Source organism: Accipiter gentilis, chromosome 20 (assembly GCF_929443795.1).
Source record: "Accipiter gentilis chromosome 20, bAccGen1.1, whole genome shotgun sequence".
NCBI classification, from domain to species: Eukaryota; Metazoa; Chordata; class Aves; order Accipitriformes; family Accipitridae; genus Astur; species Astur gentilis.
Window position 1 is genome coordinate 2,684,825 of NC_064899.1, and position 19,000 is coordinate 2,703,824.

The following is a 19,000-nucleotide window of genomic DNA, read 5'->3' on the forward strand; positions in this document are numbered from 1 at the left end:
AAAAAGCCTCTTGCATCACATAAAACATGTTGTTACCGGCTTGGGAAAATGTCATATGAAGTCAAGCACAAGTTAGTTTTATGCCACCCGTGCACTGAGAAAAGTATAACAAGAGACAAGTATTTGCTTAAGCAACACAGAAAGGGCTACATGTGCTAGGAGACAGAGCACATAAGCAACCAGGATCCTGTTTTCATGCTTGTACCTGACCTGTTTTCAACCTCTTTAGACTTGTTTTCCCTTCAGCAGTTGTGTTAGCTAGGTTTTTGAACCTTTCAGCACAAGGACCATCTGTGAGTATGTTTTGGACAGCACAGATTTAACAGGGTTGTGATCTAAGTTCAGTTGTCAACACACCAATGTAGTACAAAATAAAGAGCCACCACTATGTTTGATTGCTTAGATGATTGATAAATTAACATTACAGTCTGTTACTCCATCTGCATTCTTGCATATGGTCTTTCATATACGGTACAGTTACTGAATCTACAGTACATGATTTTCTAAACGCCCCGGGAGGGAATTGGTTATATGCCACTCCGCACAGGCAGAGTGCTGAAGTGTAGTCCTGACTGTGGTTCTTGTGTTTTGTTGTTGCTTGTAAAAGGTCACAGATTAACTCAGAGGTGTTGAGCTCACTCCATATTTCAAGGGAGGAAACAGTGGGATGTTTACACCTAGGTTCAAGGTCCTTTGGTAACCTAGGTCTGAGGTCCAGTTTCATAACAAAATTAACCTACTGAAATTCAGTATCAGTAAGAAGTGAATATGCTTCCACTTCAAACATTAAGTTTGGTTTCATGTGAGTAGAACAATAAGAAAGTTTGAAACGGCACCTGCAAACAGGATGACTGAAGGACTCTCCTGGGCCTTTCACCACAAGCTAGCCAGCACTTACAGACAGCAGCTTCAGCCCCTTGACAACACCTTTTTACACCATAAAATTATTTCAGCTATAGCATCATGAACTGTAGAGGGATGAAATATATAACGCATGCACACTTGTTAACACGTGATAGCACTCGCATCCTGTTAGAGAGCAGGAGAGATCCCAGATGTTTAAGGTAATTTAAAAAAAAATTAGGCAACAACAGAATTCAGGAGTACACAGAAACTTCCATGATATTCTACTTAAGCCATTAATGACTGTTTCAAGACAACTGAACAAAAAGTCTTTACAAAAGAGGAAGCCTGCCTGACAGAAATAATTAAGAGCAAGGCAGTACTGCTTTATATGTCTGTTATGTTTTGGGTAATATTTGAATCTCATATTTAGGTATTATTAAAAACTCTGCATATATCTTCAAATTCCAAAAGTTTTGGATGTATAAATGCTCAGACCTTAAATTGCAAGTCCCTTTTTATTCTTCTCTTCTACTCGTATATGAAAAAGGTGAAGATTAAAACATCAGAAACATTACACAATGTTCTATAAATTCATTCAGCAGGGTAAGTCACCTTTTTGAAGAAGCTCTAAAATGATTCATGTGCAAAGAAGAAAAAGCTTTGTGCTGGCCCTCCTTTCTCCAACTGTTCCTGTGAAATGCAGATGTATTGCTGTGCTTCAGAAATGCACTTTATATCTAAAACCTGGTATTGTGAAATAAATCACAAGTCTCTAACCCTTTCACATAAACTACTGTAAGTTGTACATTGAAGAAAATGGAATACAAAACAAAAATTATTTTAGCTATCCTCAAACTCTGTTGAAGTAATAGAGGATTTATCGCAGTGATGTTGCCTCCTTCAGCTGATCCAAAATCAAACACAGGTCTCAACTCATACCCTTCCAACAGGCAACGTGCTTGATGAATTACAGAGGCAATCCAAGGTGCTGTATCTGCCACTGACTGCTGAGGTTGATTTCCCTTCTGAATGGGAACAGCCGCTTTTCCTGGCCAACTCAGCTTTTTCATACCAACCACTCACTCTCTAGGACTATATTGCATAACACTACAAATTAGACACTCCTAAATAAAACCATGTGACAAAATATCTTAAATTTTGGCCACCCGCCAATATTATGTAGTTATTAAATCCAAAGTAGAACCAAAAGACCATATTTAAATAAAGATTTATTAGAAAAGTATTTGAAAAACATGGATACTTAAATGTTATGATGAGAATATTAAGCCCTTCAAAAATCAGGAGTCCTTGCATCTTTATTACAGCCCTGGTATTTTACCAGAGGCATGCTAAATATATTATGAGTAAGTGAATTTATAAACAGCAGAAGGGGAACAAATAATTGCTTCATTCCAAAGAAAATATATTTCCATAAACTTAGTTACTTGTTTTAGAGGTCTATACAACTTCCTAGTAAGCAATACCATTTCTTGACAAGCATACCACAGTATCAGGTAAATAAACCTTATACTTCCAGAACTATACTGTTCTACAGGTCAGTAAGGATATGTCTGTAAGATAGGTAGGTAAACAAACTAGCGTTCTGATTTTTTCCTTCTCTTTCCCACTCCTCCACCATTTTTTCCCTCATCTGGAACTCATATATTGATCAAATCTGGAAAATAATAAATTAACCCGGTGGTTAATGGCAAAACTTATGAGTTCTAAAGTATAAAAATTATACACTACTACTGAGATTACTTATCCTGCCTGTTTTACGATAACACTGTAATATCTGCAATTTTCTTAAAAACAAACAAACAAAAAACAAACCACAACTGTGTCATGACAAACATCAGATTGTGGAATTATTGAAGAGTCCAGTGAAAGAAGGTTGAATAAAGAGATAAAAATATTTTTACTAAGGTACATCTTGTAAAGCACAGGTCTCCTGTTGAATCAGTTAGACTTCTGTTACCAAATTCAACAAGAATACAATTGAGCTTTGCCTGGGGGGAAATAAAAAATTACATTGCTTTTGAGGCTAATATGCAAGTTATGTAACATATGCGCAAAAGACGCATTTTAACATTTGACACAGGTGCAACTAATTCTAAACCTGCTTATAGCAGAGAAGTAGAACATATGCATGTTTTGCTGCTTGTATCTGTGCAAGATGTCCTGTGAGAACCGATACGCTTTTGTAAACAAAGCACTCCTGAAAATGTATTTCTAAAAGTATTTGCTAGAAATCATCAGACTGGCTCAACTACCTATGTTAAAAGATTGAATTAGCATCTTTCCTATTCATTGACAATACAGCAACTGTGCCTTCCAGCCCGTCCCCCTGTCCCTACCTTCCTCCCCTAGCCTTTTTTCGGTTTGCTATTAACAGTATCTCAGATCTCTCTCTCTCTCTGCTTTTGGACACTAGATACACAGTAAAAAAAAAAAAAAAAAAAAAAAAAAAAAAAGGCAAAAGCAATTTATATTGCAGAGTCTTTGGCTCCTTGACAAACATTGTTGCTCCAAGTCTGTTCTGTCAATAGATCACCAGCAACCTGTCATTTGGGGCCCTGAAATATTGTCATCACCACTGATCAAAAGCCAAGTAGCTCCTCACTGGATATTTTTAGAGGGGAGACTATGCTGAGAGTCTCAGACAGAGCAATCCATCAGTGATGTCAGCCTGAGTACTCCGATGGGCCAAGCAATGTCGTAGAGGAAACCCCTGCTCCCCCTCGCCAGCCAGTTCTGGTACGAGTAAATATATATATGAGGATTTCACACACAAACAGGAAAATCAGGTTCTTTGAAGCGACTTTGCCCAGCAGGCTTTCCAATGAAATGACACCAGCATGTTCAGGAGGTCAGAGATGCCAGATCTCAAAAATCCAAGATGTCCTAAAAGTAGGTCAAGTCTATGTGGCACTTAGCTGGCATTAAGCATCACGTATAGCATGTTCCTCAAATACTAAAGTTGCACTTGCTAAAATAAAAAAAAAAAAAAAAAACCCACCTTATTTTGGAAGTCAAACTGAATTGCTTTACTTAATCTAACTGTGCAAAGTTTTAGCCATTCTAAGCTAAATTGAAGCCATAAATCATGATCAACGTCTAGAATTTTGGGTTTACCACTCAAAACCAGGTGTCTTCTCTGCTCGGTTTAAGTCTTTTTATACTAATACACATGAAATAGAACAAATACCTATTACTACCAAAAATTCACACCTCTTCAAACAGACTGGGGGGAAAAAAAAAAAAAAAAAAAGACAGCAAGACCTATACATGCACTGTACCTCCTAGACGTAGAGATAGAAAAGTAAGAATTACAAAGCTGATTAATCTTGGCTACTTTTCATTAAAAGGTATTTACAGAGAGTGAACATTTAAGATAACTGGTCAAAACTCTACCTCAAAAAGGCAAAGGTGAGATATAAAGGTTAACTTTTATACCATACCTTTGCATTTCATCCACATAAAGTAACTGCTGCGCAGACCTATGCTACTTAAGGTGACACAGAATACAAGAAAATGTTTGTTCCTCTCTGAAAGGAGGAGTATTATCCGTCCTTTGAGTGCTTGTTGTGACAGTCAGCATTGAGAATTAAGTGTGCAGGATCCCAGTGGAAACACTCAGGGGCTAACAAACTTCCCTAATTTGAACAGAAATGCATGCTTTGGAATTTGTTTTTATTGAAAAAAAACATGTAATGACACATATTAAAAAGACCTATTTACCTAAGAGTATTAAACAATTGCTTAACAGAATAGTGCCTTAGGCTTCTCAGATATACTATGGCTTCTGTTCAATGCTCCCATTTATATGAAAAAGATTCCTCAGTATCATGACTCTGTTTCTAACACCAGTTCTTAAAACTTGTGATTCTAAATTTACCCTTTGATTAGACATGCATGTTCCTAATTAAACTCAACCTGTCCATCCTTCTTTGAAGAGATTAAAGTCAGAGTCCCCCAACACCCTTGAGGCTTTGTGCGATACTTTACTTGTTCTTGGTAAAGACAATAGAAGTCAGAAGTGGAAAATAAGTGCAATAAGCTGCCAAGCTCATCGGAAACACTTTCAACCAGAAATACGTACTTGTGAGCCCATAAAATCTTTAGGGGACCATCACAGTTATACAGGAGAAAAAGAGGAAAGGGTGTTGCACAATCTCATACGCATTCAACTATAGGATGCTGTATGTCATCAGCAAAATAAAAGCATGTGTAGTAGTTAATCCTTAATGAGGTCTGTGCCAGATTACAAACGCTATTTTTCCCACAGCGAAACAAACTTTACCTTCTGAAAATCATGTAGACATAGCTGAGAAGCATTTGGGAATTAACTTGGTGATCTCTAAGCAGGACTTCCAACTCTGTTACTCAAAATCCTTCTGTTGGGCATTAACGCTATGAACGTGGTGCAATGACAGAAATAAACAAAACAGAAGCCAGCTGTCTTCTGTTGTTCTAATTGTAATGATAATTTTGAGAATGCATTACGCCTTCTATATAATTGACAGTTACAAAGAAGAGATGTGCTATCATGCTTCCAAGTTTTCCCCTGTACCACCAGATGACATACATCAGCACTGCAGTGGAAATCCACATATAAAGTCACATTGTCACATTATTCTTGTAACTCAAGCTTCAAAACCATTTGCAGTAAGAATAGAAGGAATTATGCGATTCATCAATTACTGTCAACCTCCTTCATTAAAGCACAAACTTTTTGAAAATTCCCAAAGCTTTTTTGTTCTATTCACTGCATTTCTAAGCACTCTAGGTCAGACAAGGTTAGGCACTGAACTGAAGGTTCAGCTTACCATCATGTGGTGATCAAGGATACAGGTACTTCATCAGAAATGTTCAGAAAGTGTCAAATATCACTACTCATGTTGTTAAAATTTGTCAAAATGCTCATAGACTGACCTAGATTTTGATTTGTAAGAATTCACTAGATTATCCACTCTGTATTTAACATCTACACTGTTTAGGAGCCCAACTCCCACTTTTCCTGAGAATTCGGCTTCTAGATCTTACAGAATCTCACTCTCAGAGGTATCACGCCATTGAGAAATGAGATCATGCCATTAGGCATGCTCAAAAGCTGTCCTGAAGTTGAGTTGTTGTAAGAAATGTAAGTGAGAAAGAGATGGTGTTAGGAATGCCTTCAGGTATCTGCTTATTTAAAGAACTCAATTTCTCTAAAAATTCTGGCATACAAGAGAACAACAAGGTTTGCCCAGGGATTGGGCTTTCCATGTCTAACCTTGAACCATTTCCATTGTTGAAAACCTTTAAGCTGTTGTCTCCTTAGATAACCCGTTCTCTGACCTAGCCTTCTGCCTTCTCACTCTGCTTTTCACTGAATATGAACCTCTATATCCAATGCCATGCCATTTTTCATGCCAAAAAAATGAGCGTGAAAAGGCTTTTGCCTTCCCATATGCCAAACAGGTAAAGCAACAGTTAACCTCTTGGCAAGAAGAATGATTATTTTTAAACAAGCAAATTTGACTGGGACAACAACAACCTGCTTTCAAAGAAACCCGATTACTACCCAGCCAAGTACAACATTAGCAGAAGATACCAGAATGGCAGGACTTGATTCATGTAACTGTGTATCTCATCTTCAGAGAAGTCAGACTCTTCACACAGAGAAATCTAAAATAATGTAAAAATTTTAAAAAAAATAAAACAACCCACCTGTAGATCAGCTAGCACAACAGAAATACACACACTCATGAGTTTCAATATTTTGGTGGAAAACTATAAACAAAAATTGTAAGGTTCACATGTTCTGTTTCCAACATCTAGTGCATATTTTCTCGCTTTTCAGATACCCAGCTTCAAAAATTGTAGATGTACTCTCTTGGGAAGCAGGAATTAAAATACAATACATTCCTTGAAATTCATTGTATGAAGGGAGCCTGGAGTTACCTCCGAGACCTTTGCCAGTCACCCTTCCAAACCTCTTGCTGGTTGTGATAGAAGGCGTATAACTTTACAGGATGCAAATTACAAGGTTTAATAATTCTAGTGGTGCTAAAAGGTACAGCAATTTTCTACCACCACACTGACACTTATTTCTAATTAATTCCTCAAACATCTTTGTAATTTAAAAGAAAATAATCCTATATAAATGAATATGTAAGAGTTAAGTCTCATCCAGTGGGTTTAAAACAATTAAGAACCCCATCCAAATCCCTATTTACGCTACTTGCCTAATTTCATTTGGCTCCCTTCAAAAAGTCAGCTTTAAAGGGATATTTTGGTGTTACTTAATTGAACAATGATTGCCTATGTTAGGACAGAAGAATGTACCTATGGCTGAAAAAAGAATATGTTCATGTTACACTGAACAGACAAATTTAAGTTTTACTGTCAGTTTCCAAAAGTAATTTTCCTGACCAAAAGGAAACTGCTGTACTGTGAAGATTTTGGGGAGCTGAAGACATCAACTGTAAACTTGGCAAGAGAAAGGGGTGGGGGGGGTGGGGGGGCAGGTCAAGGGGGGAACATAGAAGAAATGGGAAAAATGCAAAATCTTCCCCTAGAGAACCTTTTATGACAAGCCCCTTTGGCTCTCAGATGTTCTTGATTTTGGATGTTACTACTCAAAGTTGAGTCTGCATATTTGTGGCTTCCCAAAATGAATGAAAACAAATGGAAAATAATGGTTTGTTTTACAGTAGAACTATTATGGCTAATGCAATAAACCATAATAAAATGTAACATCAAACATGGTTATTTTGTATATGAATTAAAAAAAGCTACCACCTTTTTGGTAGGTCTGAGAAGTAGAAAGTTTTAAAGTTTCATTAGAAGCCTGGGGGTTTTTTTCCAGAAACGTCAATAAAATGGGCAGTGGCCAAAAGGACAAGCTCTTCCATGCTTTATGTCTCTTGAAGCTATTGCTTATTAGTATAATTAAATTTTGTAAAGTAGAATAGGCAGATTAAGAGACAGTAGGATGCACTGGAAGTTAGCATGCCAAGAGCAATTTAAACAAATATTAAATACTTGCTCTTATAGATAATGAGATGTTTCTCCATTTCTTAGTTTTACTCTAAACTGGCAACTAATACAAGCAAAAAAAAATTATCTATTAACATGGCTATCAGTTTACATATAAACACATACAATATTTCCTTTTCAATTTTATTGAACTTAAATTTTGTCCAGCATACTGCCAGAGAATCTGGTCAGGCAATCTGCTTTTACAACCCATTCATGACACCAAGTTAGCACATCCCAAGGGGATAGAAGAAATTGTTTCAATGTGTCATGCTGCATTCAGAGTTCTTTTCAAGTGAGCCTAACTACAGAAGAGCCATTAACCAAAGGGTCATGTGGTTCTGCACTGCCTGAGCAGAGGATTGCATACCTGTCTTGCATGGAGACTTCCTACTGACATAAGAGAAATAACTTTTCCTGTCATGTCCCCATCCCGCCCCTCCCCCCCAAAAAAAAGAAAAAAAAGGTCAGAAAAATAATGGTTTTGTAGGTGTAATGACTTTTGTCAGGAAAAAATCTCTTATTTAGAAGCAAATGTGGTTTAGTCCTATTTGAGAGTCATTCTGTGATTTAAAAAATAAATGCACCATATTTAAAACTGCTGCCTCCATTAAGGTTTATTGTTTACTTGTATGTTATTAATAATTAGACTACTAAATTTAATATTGTGCAGTTAAATAAGCATCCAAAACTCATCCTGTAATAAGACCTTACTGAGACCTTCAAAGGGGAGAAACAATCAATTTCATTTTTGTCAAACCTCAGCTGTAACCTGAAATATCAAACTCTTCATGACTTACAAGCGCAATCAATATGCATCAAAACCACAGGTCCTTATTTAAGTAAAGAGTATTGTAATAAAGTATTTTCCTTATCTTGCTGATACTCCTGAAGACAGTTGCTTCTAGGAATTGTTGAAATGTATGTTTGAAATCCTAACAAAGATATCCTGGAAATTCCACAAGTGATAAGCTCTAAAAATCGTATCACACTGAACCATGAAATAGAAAATGTATCTGAAATTTAGTGCAAAATTTAATACTCATGAGTTCTGCTGATTCTGTTACCTGCTCCATTTACAGCCCTACCTAAAAATACATTTCTTAAAACCCTTAAAATAAGCTGCTGCTGCACTTACTTTGTAGCATAAGTTGATTTTACACGTGTCTTGAGAAACAAATACTTAACACAGAACCACAGCCATTAAATTGATACCATCCATCAGCAAAGGTAAATTATGCAAAACAGAATTATGCAAACACCTTTTTTTTTTAGTTGCTACTATTTCCGTTTTGTGCAGCTGTCTGCCAGAGTTCATTATGTGAGGATGAAATTATTTCAGTAGCATTATTCAAAAAAACACAGCAAAAGTCACAAGCTTATGTCACTGATGAGCTATTTATTGCTTTTAACGTCCATTAAGGTACCTGACAAACAGAACTCGAGCACGGTAGCTGGAGTTCCCTCCCAAAAGCATCCTTCTTGCAGTCTGCAAAAAGTCATGCAACTGACATTAAGAAATAAATACTTTGCTTGCTACCAGCAGCTCTGAGGGGTATTTCCTTTGGTACGTACACACAACACAGCCCGCTCCTCCTTTTTTTTTTTCCAAGCCTCTCTTACATAACAGACTGCAAAAACCATCCCTGAACAACGTGATCAAGATGCGATCTCCTCTTTCGGTACTACAACATTCAACATATTCACATTCAACGCAGTCCCGAGCCATTAATCAACTTCTTACTAATGAGGATGATCTATCGCAAGTTCTCTGCAGTTTTGCAGGATGCAGACAGATAGCCAGTCAAGGCTCCCAAAGGGTCAAGTCACAGACTGAAAAGAGACAGCTTTACCAACTTGGCTCACAATTAGTCTTACAAGGCTATTTGATCATCGTAGAATGTCCGAGTTTTGCTCATATAGCACAGTCTTCCTAGGTGGTTTGGGTTTAGGGTTGGGGCTCCTCCCCAGATAACCTGTGTAAAGGTACATAGGCTTACAGAACCCCTAAAGCCACTGGAGTCTCAGAGGCCCACAAGTTGGATGTGCAGCAGCTTTCCCTGGAGACCGGCACCTTACTCCCTCACGCCACGTCATTTATACACTGACCAACTAACTGGGCTGTTTGAGATATATCAGCCTACGTGAGTTAGACTATCAGTTCATTTTTTAAGACAGGATGAATACACCCTTAAATACAGGATGACGAAGATATTTCTCCCTCTCTTGATTTTGCAAAAGCCCACAACAGACTTACATAAACTCCATATAATTCTGGGTAGCCCTCTCGCTGTCTTGAGGTACCTAAGTCTTGACGTACCCTATGGAGAGGTTACGAACCACAGCTCGGGCCGATTCACTGTTTTCCCTTTACATACAGACTACCTATACAGACCGTGAAAATAAACCTGCAGTGTGAAGTTTCTACTTTATCTTGTTATTGCCAATAAAACGGCATACGTGTTTTAAGGGCCACAAGTATCAGTTACTACAGCCAACAAAGTTAGCAGCTGGGTGTTTAATAAAGGAGCTTATTCATTTCTAAATATTTTCTGCAAGTTTGGGATATTTTACTATAATGCGTAGGGTTAATCACGACACCCTGAATAAGAACAAAGCACACCCTAACACTTAAAGTGTGAGAAAGAAAATGCCTCTGCACAAGATGCTGTACTCCAGTCTTTCATGGTCCAGTCTTTCATTTGCAGGGGAAATTTAACATGGTTTCTAAAACGATCCCTCTTCAGGGTTTTTTTTATTTTCCTCCAAGATCCCCAGCCAGATGAATTTGTGTATTACACGTACTGCCTGTGCTGCTGCACCTCCTCTGTGGCGACTGGATTCAGCTGAAGCTACGCTTTGACCGATCGATGCAAGCACATTACACACCAGAATAAGAGTAAGGTAAGGGTAAAGGGAAGAAAAGCATCTTTCCTTTCAGCCATTAAACATAGATCAACGAAACATCACAGTGCACATCCCGGCTCGCCCCCCCCCCCCCCCCCCGCCCGCTCCTCGAGCGCAGGATTTCGCAGACGGTGGCTTCAAAGAAGAAGCACACACACACACCCCGCTGCACACATAGACAGACAGACAGACACACACACACGGAGGCAGCAGCAGCCGCCGCTCGGAGCCGCCCCAGGGCCCGGGCCATCGCGCAGGGCCGGGCGCTGCCCCCGCCCGCGGCTCCCCCGGCCCCTTCTTCTTTCTCCTCCTCCTCTTTCTTCCTCCTCCTCCTCCTCCCCGGCCCACGACTTCGCTGCCGTAACGAGCACATTAGTGCAGGGCGCCGGGAGACACGGTGCCGCGGATGCCCTACATAAGCAACGACTAACGTAGAAAGAAAGGGAGGAAAGAGATGGGGGGGGGAGCCGCGGGAGGAAGAAACAAGGGAAAATAACGCACTTCTTGTTACCTCTCCGCTGAAGGCACAACCCCAGCTCCCCGCAGCCCAGCCCAGCCCGGCTGCCTGGCCGAGGGGAGCGGTGCAGGAGCCGGCACCAAGAAGAAATATCACGCAAGCGGGAAGGGTGTGTGTGTGTGTGTGGCGGGGGGGGGGGGGGGGGGGGGGGGGGGGGGGAGAATAACCTGGCACCATTACGGCGCCTGTCGTACTCACCGATCGGCGCCGATTCAGCCTCCTTTCTCCCAAACATATACCAAAACCCAACAGCAAATCCTCAGTCCGCTAGGCAAGGATTGAAGAGGGGGGGGGGGGGGCGAGCTACGGCCCCGGGCTTCACCGCAAGGTCCTGACCTTGCCCAGCTGCAGCATCTTCGGCTTGCCGCCCCCCCCCCCCCCCCCCGCCGCCGCGGGGCGGGCGTGTAGTGCCCGCGTCTCCCCGCGTCCGTGCGAACCCGCTGCTCCGGCTCCGAGCGGCTCCTCCCGCAGGACAACTGCCCGCCGGCTGCCGGGGCGAGGCGGGCTCCGCATCCACCGCCCCGCCGCTTCGGGCGAGGTGCGGGGCCGCTGCTGCGGCGGCGGCGGCGGTTGCGGCGGCTTGGGGCAGGCTGTTCGGCGGCGGCGGCGGCGGCCGCCGCCGTAGCGCAACGCGCACCGGCCGCGGGATGTGGCCGAAGGAGAGACAGCCGCCGCCGCCGCCGCAGCATCTGCCGCTGCCTCCCCGGCTCCCTCCCTTCCCTCCCGCCCTGCCTCCCCGCCCGCCTCCGCCCCTCCCTCCCTCCGTCCCCTCCCCGGCAGGAGTGCGGCCGAGCAACCGGCGCCGGGCGGGGCCAGGCCGGGCCGGCTCCCCCCCTCACCCCCCCACGGCCTCGCACCGCACGGAGCCGCGGCCTCGCCGCAGAGGGGCGCGGCCCGGTGTGTGCCCGCTCCCGGGGATGGGGTCTCTGGTGTACCGGGGGCGGCGGGAACAGCCCCCTTCTACCCCCCCCTACCTCCCCGTCAGTGACAGCGGCTCCCGCCGCCTCAGGTCGGGTGACTGGAACTTGAGGTCTGCCAGCCCGAACGGTAAAAAGCAAGAGGGAAAGCGGGAGCCGCGTCCCCTGCTCGCTTCTCCCTCCCCGGCCTCGGGAAGCCGAGGTGGAAAAAAAAAAAAAAAAAAAAAAAAAAAAAAACAACCCTCTCCCGCCTCTTCGGAAGACTTCTTGCCGGCGACAAGGGTGAGGAATATGGGAGTCGCGTTGACTCCCGTGCACGCTTAACCCTTTGCGGAGAAACTTGTGTAAAACGCAGCTGCCAGCGCTCACCTGAAAGTTGCCATTCCATCGGTCCTCCTAACTCGCCGCGCGGAGTTTCGCCACCTGAGGGGAAAAAAAACCCACCCGCTTTTCCAGCCGTCGCCTGAGGTGACCGCCGCTCCTTCCCGCCCTCGCAGCCAGCCGAGTGACCGGCCGAAAAGCCCCTTTACCCGGCCCGAGGCGGCGGGGCGACGCCCCCCCCCCCCCCCGCTCCGCCACCCGCCTGCCTGCACCCAGGGCCCGGACCCCCGCGAAGGGACGGACGGACGGACGGCAGCCGCTTCCCGGCACCCGATTCCCGGCAGCAGCTTCCCGCCCACCTCCCCACACACCTCCCCGCGGGGGCCCTCAGCGCCCGGCCGGCCGCCTCCCCCTCAGGGAAAAGCGCGGGTGCGAGCCCGGCCTTCGGGCGCCGCTCCGGTCGCCTCACCCGGCGCGTTTCCCGCTAGCGAACGGCCGCGGAGCTGACTGAAGAAATCATGGCAGGCGGGCGGTTTCGCAGCCTGCGGGGCTTCGTAAAAAAATAAAGGCGTCGGTCGGTTGCCGGCGGGCTGAGGCGGCTCGCTGGCGGTGAGGGGTGGCCGCCGCCGCCGCCGCCGCCGCCGGTCGCAGAGCGACTCGCTGCTGCCACCTCTCGCTTGGCCCTGATGGCAGCTTCCCCGAAGGCGGCCGGTGAGCGGGAACTTCACCTCAGGCAGGGCCGGGGCGGTCGCCTCACCCCGCCGCTTCGCCGCCGGAGGAGGAGGAGGAGGAGGCCGGGGGCTGCGTCTCCCCTTCACCGCTGTCCTCCTGCTGTGTCCAGCGCTGGAAAGGCTTACTTTCTACCCCTGGCCTCTCTCTTTTTTTTTTTTGGTTTAATTTCCCTACATAACTTGTCTTCGTTCTGCCTCGGGGAAGGATTAAATGCAGGATTTTCTGCGCAATGCTTCGAGGGCAGCTCATTTGTCGGGTGTCTCTAGCCTGGTGATAAGCACGATCGTCGTCATCTACTCAAAGAGGCACCGTAGGAACAGAAGAGAAAATTAGTGCTGAGAGGAGCCTACTTAAGCGATTCAAGAAGCTGTAACGGTAAATAGTTAAACAAATCTGTAGTAGTTAAGAGTTTGTCCATCCGAGTCTTTTCCACATCTAACACAAAAAGCAAAAGTTGATTCCCCCGCCTTTGTCCAAACCTGTAACAACGGTATCAGGCCTGCCCTGGCCATCTGAGGCTGGAAAAATCAGCAGCTGGAGGGCATAAAAGCTGCCTCCGTAGTAGCCCAGCCCACTGTTTGATGACTTGACTTGATGATCTTTAAGGTCTTTTCCAAACTTAATGATTCTATTCCATTCTATACAGATTTTTTGGAGACTATTTTGTTCTTACCCTGTTTCCCTCTTCAAAGTACACTACGACGGCACTTAGGGACATGGTTTAGTGGTAGACTTGGCAGTGTTAGGTTTATGATTGGACTTGATGATCTTCAAGGTCTTTTCCAACCTGAATGACTCTATGATTGTATGATTAGGGCCCTTTGCAGGGAAGCAGACTGGTCTTCCAGTCTGAAACTCCTCATCAGACACGTAACCCAGCTCTCCCATTTCTTGACTGATGTTCTAACTTCCAAAGTATTGCAGAGTAAGGAGACACCCACTGGCAGCTACCCTTTCACAGGGCAAGAGAGAGAGGAAAGAAAAAAGCAACTCATCATCTGCATCTGAAGGAAGAATGTCATGTCTGTTAAGTGCAAGACATTGGGTTTGTGATTCCCAGCCTGAGATAGGTATCTAATTCTGGCCTGAAAGTAGTGTATTACCCAGTAGATACCTAGAGTCACTATCTTACTGTTAAACCTCACTATGTACTTGATAATAAAATTACTGGGTGTCATAGATCTGCCACAGCATCATATGATCCACCTTCTGCAGCCCAACCTCTTCTCTTCTTCGGAGCTGAAAGGTCTTTCTGTCAATAAAGGGAGAGGAGACAGAAGGGCTAGAAACAGGCTGCGTCCTCCTTTCCTTCCCACTGAAATGCAGCCATGTACTAGGGGCGCTTCATGGCCCTGCACATTGTACGCATCTGGCCTAACTGTAGGCTGGGCAGAGTGTGCTAGTGAAGGATGCACCTAAGACACCCAATTCTCCCCACACTGTAAAGGTTACTCGGGTGCCTGTACTGATGTGTAAGTACTAGTCTGGCAGCTGTTGGCCTGGAAGTTAAATACAGTAGTGATAAAGGTATATATATAACAATGAGGACACTCTGTAGGGGAAGTGAGGGTTGGAGGCAGAAGGGTTTGGAGGGAATCTGGGAGGTGTCTGAAGACGTCTGCTTTTCTCTCACAAAATTTCCTCCCTTGCCATCACTATCTTGCATGACAGGGCATTCGTCTTAAGACATCCCAGGATTCACAGAGCCACTCCTTCTCCTGCTGCTTATCTCCCCTGATTCTCCCTGCATCACCTTTTCTACGTTCCCTGACACCAGGGGAGGTCAGAGGAGGGGCCAGGACTGAGCCCTGCTTATGGAGATGGAGAAGGAGTGGGACAAGGGAACTAAACCAGATCTCCAGAAATGGCTTTTTGCTCCCATTGCTGCTGTCTCGGAGGAAGCATAAGGGAGAGCCGTGAGGGGTAAGAAGGTAAAAAGGAGTGGAACCAACTTCTGGAAGGGGTTGCCCTTCCAGGGACTGTCTGCCTACTTCTTTCTCAGTTACTAAGCCTCTTGTTCCGGCAAGCCAGAAGCATAGATAGGTGGAGGCTGTTCACTTTTTTGGTCGGTCCCAGCCTTCTCAGATATAGGCAGTCTGTTATCTTAGGCTTACCTGGTCCGTGCCTAGGAGCGGTGTATCTACCCTAATCCTCGGTTAACTTCTTTGAAGGTTTGTTTGGGGTTTTTTTTCTTGAAAAAGATGGATAAAGAAAAGGAAATTATTATAATATCAAGGGAAATATTTTCAAGCACAGGAGCTGTAAAAACATCTTTGCCATTTATATTTGGCTGTAAGATTTACAAAGGTTCTTGAGGACTTAAGTTTCTATTTGGTCAAAATAATGACAAGTAAAAATTTTAGAAAATAAAAATTGTAGTAACATGAATATATTTAAATCCAGTAATAGAATTTCCAGATAATTTGTCTTCTAAATTACTGTATTATAAAGAACAACTACAACAAATTTTTTAAGCTTAAGCTCAAGAGTTGCATCTTACTATCGTTAGTGGCCAGTGATTCTCTTCCCATCCTGTTAACTAGAAATACAGCTTTTTTTTCCGGCAAGTTTCATCTTCAGGTAAAGGATGAAGCTAGCAGTGGAGGAACACAGAGAAAAGTCCATTGGTCAGCAGTTAGACAAGGCATCTGAAATATGGGATACCTAGACACAAGCGCTAGTTGTGTCTGTATGTTCTGTCTCAGAGTAAACTGTATTTAATCTTGGTTTAATCCTTCTTGGAACAGAGCTTGGGGCTTTGTTTTCTGAATTTTTGGACAGACAGGAAAGCATTTCTTGGCTGGTTTGGCTTGTTTACTTTTAGATCATGTTTAAAATTAAATGTATACTTTATATGAAGATTACTGAGATCCTCTGTCATGATCAGGGTCCAGCAGCCTCCTTTGTCATGCTGAAGTCAGTGGGAACTGTCCGTGCTAAGAATGTAACTGAAGTAAAACTAGGTCTATGAAACAGGTTAATGTTTCAGGCAATCTTTAGCAAGTCTGGAATAAAATCAGGAAAACATGCTTTTTGCCCTTTCCAATAAACAGAAAAATCATCTAAGCATAATTAGTTTTTCAAGTTTAGAGCAATACTTTAAAGAAGTTATTGAAATTATTGTCTTATCTCTTTCTAAGAATTATTTAAAGATGGAATTACTAAAAGAAGTTGAAAACATCCATTGAAATGTATTTCAGATAAGAAAGAGCATGTTTCTGGAGACACACACTATGGTGTCTTAATGAAACCAAAGTGGGAATGAATTTAAATAACTGATTCAAATTTCTTCTCTCTTATTTGACTATGATATTATCTTCAGTAAGTCAAGTCAACATTGAATTACAGTAATATGATTTGTGTTTTCCATTTTTCCTAAATTGTTACACAATATTATATACAAAGTTGCTTACCTAACAGCAAAGAACATGTAAATCCTGGGATGAGTATGGCTTTCTATGCAACAAAAATAAAACGGCGAGAGAAGGTTTGCACGGTTGTATTTGCATAAGCTTGTGTCCTGAGCTCATGGAAATATTGTTTTAGCAGTAGTCTCCTCAAGAAATATATGGTATTTTCTATTCTGAGACACAGCTGGTTTTGACTCAGTCTGGTTATGAGTAAATTACTGTTGAAGTACTAAGCTTCACTGGCAATAGGAGGATACAACTGAATTTGCAGTACCTGCAGATTTTGTAAATGAATCTATATTTGCATTGGGAGAGTTGGATTGTTGGTACTGAAGACAGCTCTCAGTTCCCTAGGACCTTACTGGGATTTTCTTCTTTCCAGCTTCATCCGGAGGTAATCAGATAGGCAGTTATAAGCAAAATCTGTCTGAAACAGCTGGGTTAAAATCTTTTTTGGACCTGCTCAACTTTTTAAAAAGTCATTTCAAGAATTATTATTTAGCTAATAGCTGCCATTAGTTTCCTAAGCAATTTGGCATTTTTCCGCATTTTGGATTTTCATGTAAAATTATGTAAAAAGGTAAAAATTCAGTTGAATTCAATTGTCTGTCTCAGTCACAAACAATCAGCACTCTTATTCAAGGTAGAGTCAGGGGACTGCATTATTTAGTAATAAAAAATCTTTCTCTAAGTGTTCCTGATTAATGATCCCATTGGAGTTTTACTCAACTCCAAGGAAAAACATAACGAAAATACTAAAGGGGTGAGAGAGAATGTGCCTGATTATTCCTATCAGTTAAACACATCTGAATTAAAGAGGGTTTGGGGTTTTTTATGTGGTGTTTTGGTTTCTTTAACTTTGTCTTTCGGAAGAGGGAAGGCCAGAAGTTGAAACAAACTTTAGTGTAATGTAAAAATTGCTCTTTCCAGCATACAGTAAAAGAAAGTTTGCTGTTATAGATTCATATCCTATACATGCACAGGCTATACAAAGAGCTGAACATTCTGAAACATTTTCTAAACCCTAATCCTATGAAAGAAAGTAATCTCAATCTATCTTCATGTGACCCAGTCTTATGAGCTGTATGATGTCAACTCAGCTGAAAATTACAATCTAGTTTTAATAGTTCAAAACTCATTTATGCCTATTAGTGTCAGCTGAAATGCCAAACCATTCTCAGAATGTATCTCTTAATACATTTAGAGCTGCAAAAGCATTTAGGATTAAGGTATAACACTTACAAAACTGTATCGTACCTATTGGATTCTTTTCCCTTTCCACTGTATTTGTATACACTGTACGTTGAGTAAGGCCATCTCAACGATAAAGAACATCCTGGAAAAGGCCAAGTAGAAATCTTGCCACAGATTCAGGAAATTATGCTCTTTGAATAACAGTTAGTGAAACATCGTTATACTGATTATCCTTTTCTTTAATCCAATTATGTGTGAGTTTTACTTCATATTTTTCCACAGTGTGGAAAGACTGTTAGAGTTCAAGGAACCAGTAGATTCAGCATCTACTTAGACCTCGGTAAAGACTGAGCTATTACTTACCCTGAAAGCAAAGTGAATGACTTGGCGTATCTTGCAATTACGGAGTGCTGGCTCATTTTCTGATCTAGTCTCTATTATATTTAGTCAGTAGCAGGAAAGATGAAGCTAAATTTACTTGGCCATTAACTCCATGAACATCGCACTCCGAAACTCACATGCTTCTGCTGTGTCTATCCAGCATGGCTTTAAGTTCCTGGAGACTGTTAATCTGTTTTCCCAGTGCTGAGGAGACTAGGGTCTCATATGACACCTATTCAGATCCTTTTTCTCAGTTTCATTCCACAGTTACACTAGCAACTGTTGTGAAAACCCAAATCATTGAAGCTCTGTGTGTATACAACAGTTAGCAAGGACTCCTTGCAAGAATTTTCCTGCTCTTCAAAGCTTTTTCTTAGTCTTCTTATGTCACATGTACATTAATGTTTTAGTGTACAGGAGGACACTTTGTAATATTCCTTGCATCCATACCTGGAGTTTCTGGAGTATGCTCCTGGTGCATTCAAAGTGGTTCCCCCACCAGTGGCACCAGCGCTGAAGTTACAGATGGGTGCTGTCTAGAGAACACTGTTTGCAACGTGGACCTAAGGTCCTCCAGCGTGCCCTGTATGTACTGAGGCCCCACAACTACTGTGAACTTTAGTGCTGATATAGACATCATGTGAACAAAGAGTCCTGTAACCTTAATAGATCTCAGCAAACTGAACCCTAGCTTTCCCCGTTTTGCACTGTACCAGTGAGTAAAGTAGATACTCCCTGTTGGAACAAAGGCA

The 19,000-nt window shown here is 42.7% G+C and overlaps 1 protein-coding gene across 6 annotated transcripts in view; it reads right to left on the reverse strand.

The window, feature by feature from the left end:
• The window catches only part of CTNND2 (catenin delta 2), a 665,464-nt gene extending 653,473 nt beyond the window's left edge, over window positions 1-11,991 (reverse strand). For all 6 annotated transcript variants that reach the window (XM_049823921.1, XM_049823920.1, XM_049823918.1 and 3 more), the window contains exon 1: window positions 11,492-11,991. In XM_049823921.1, the coding sequence (XP_049679878.1) occupies window positions 11,492-11,528 (37 nt within the window). In that variant the 5' untranslated portion in view covers window positions 11,529-11,991. The remainder of the gene's footprint in view (window positions 1-11,491) is intronic.
• Window positions 11,992-19,000: the final 7,009 nt, after the last annotated feature.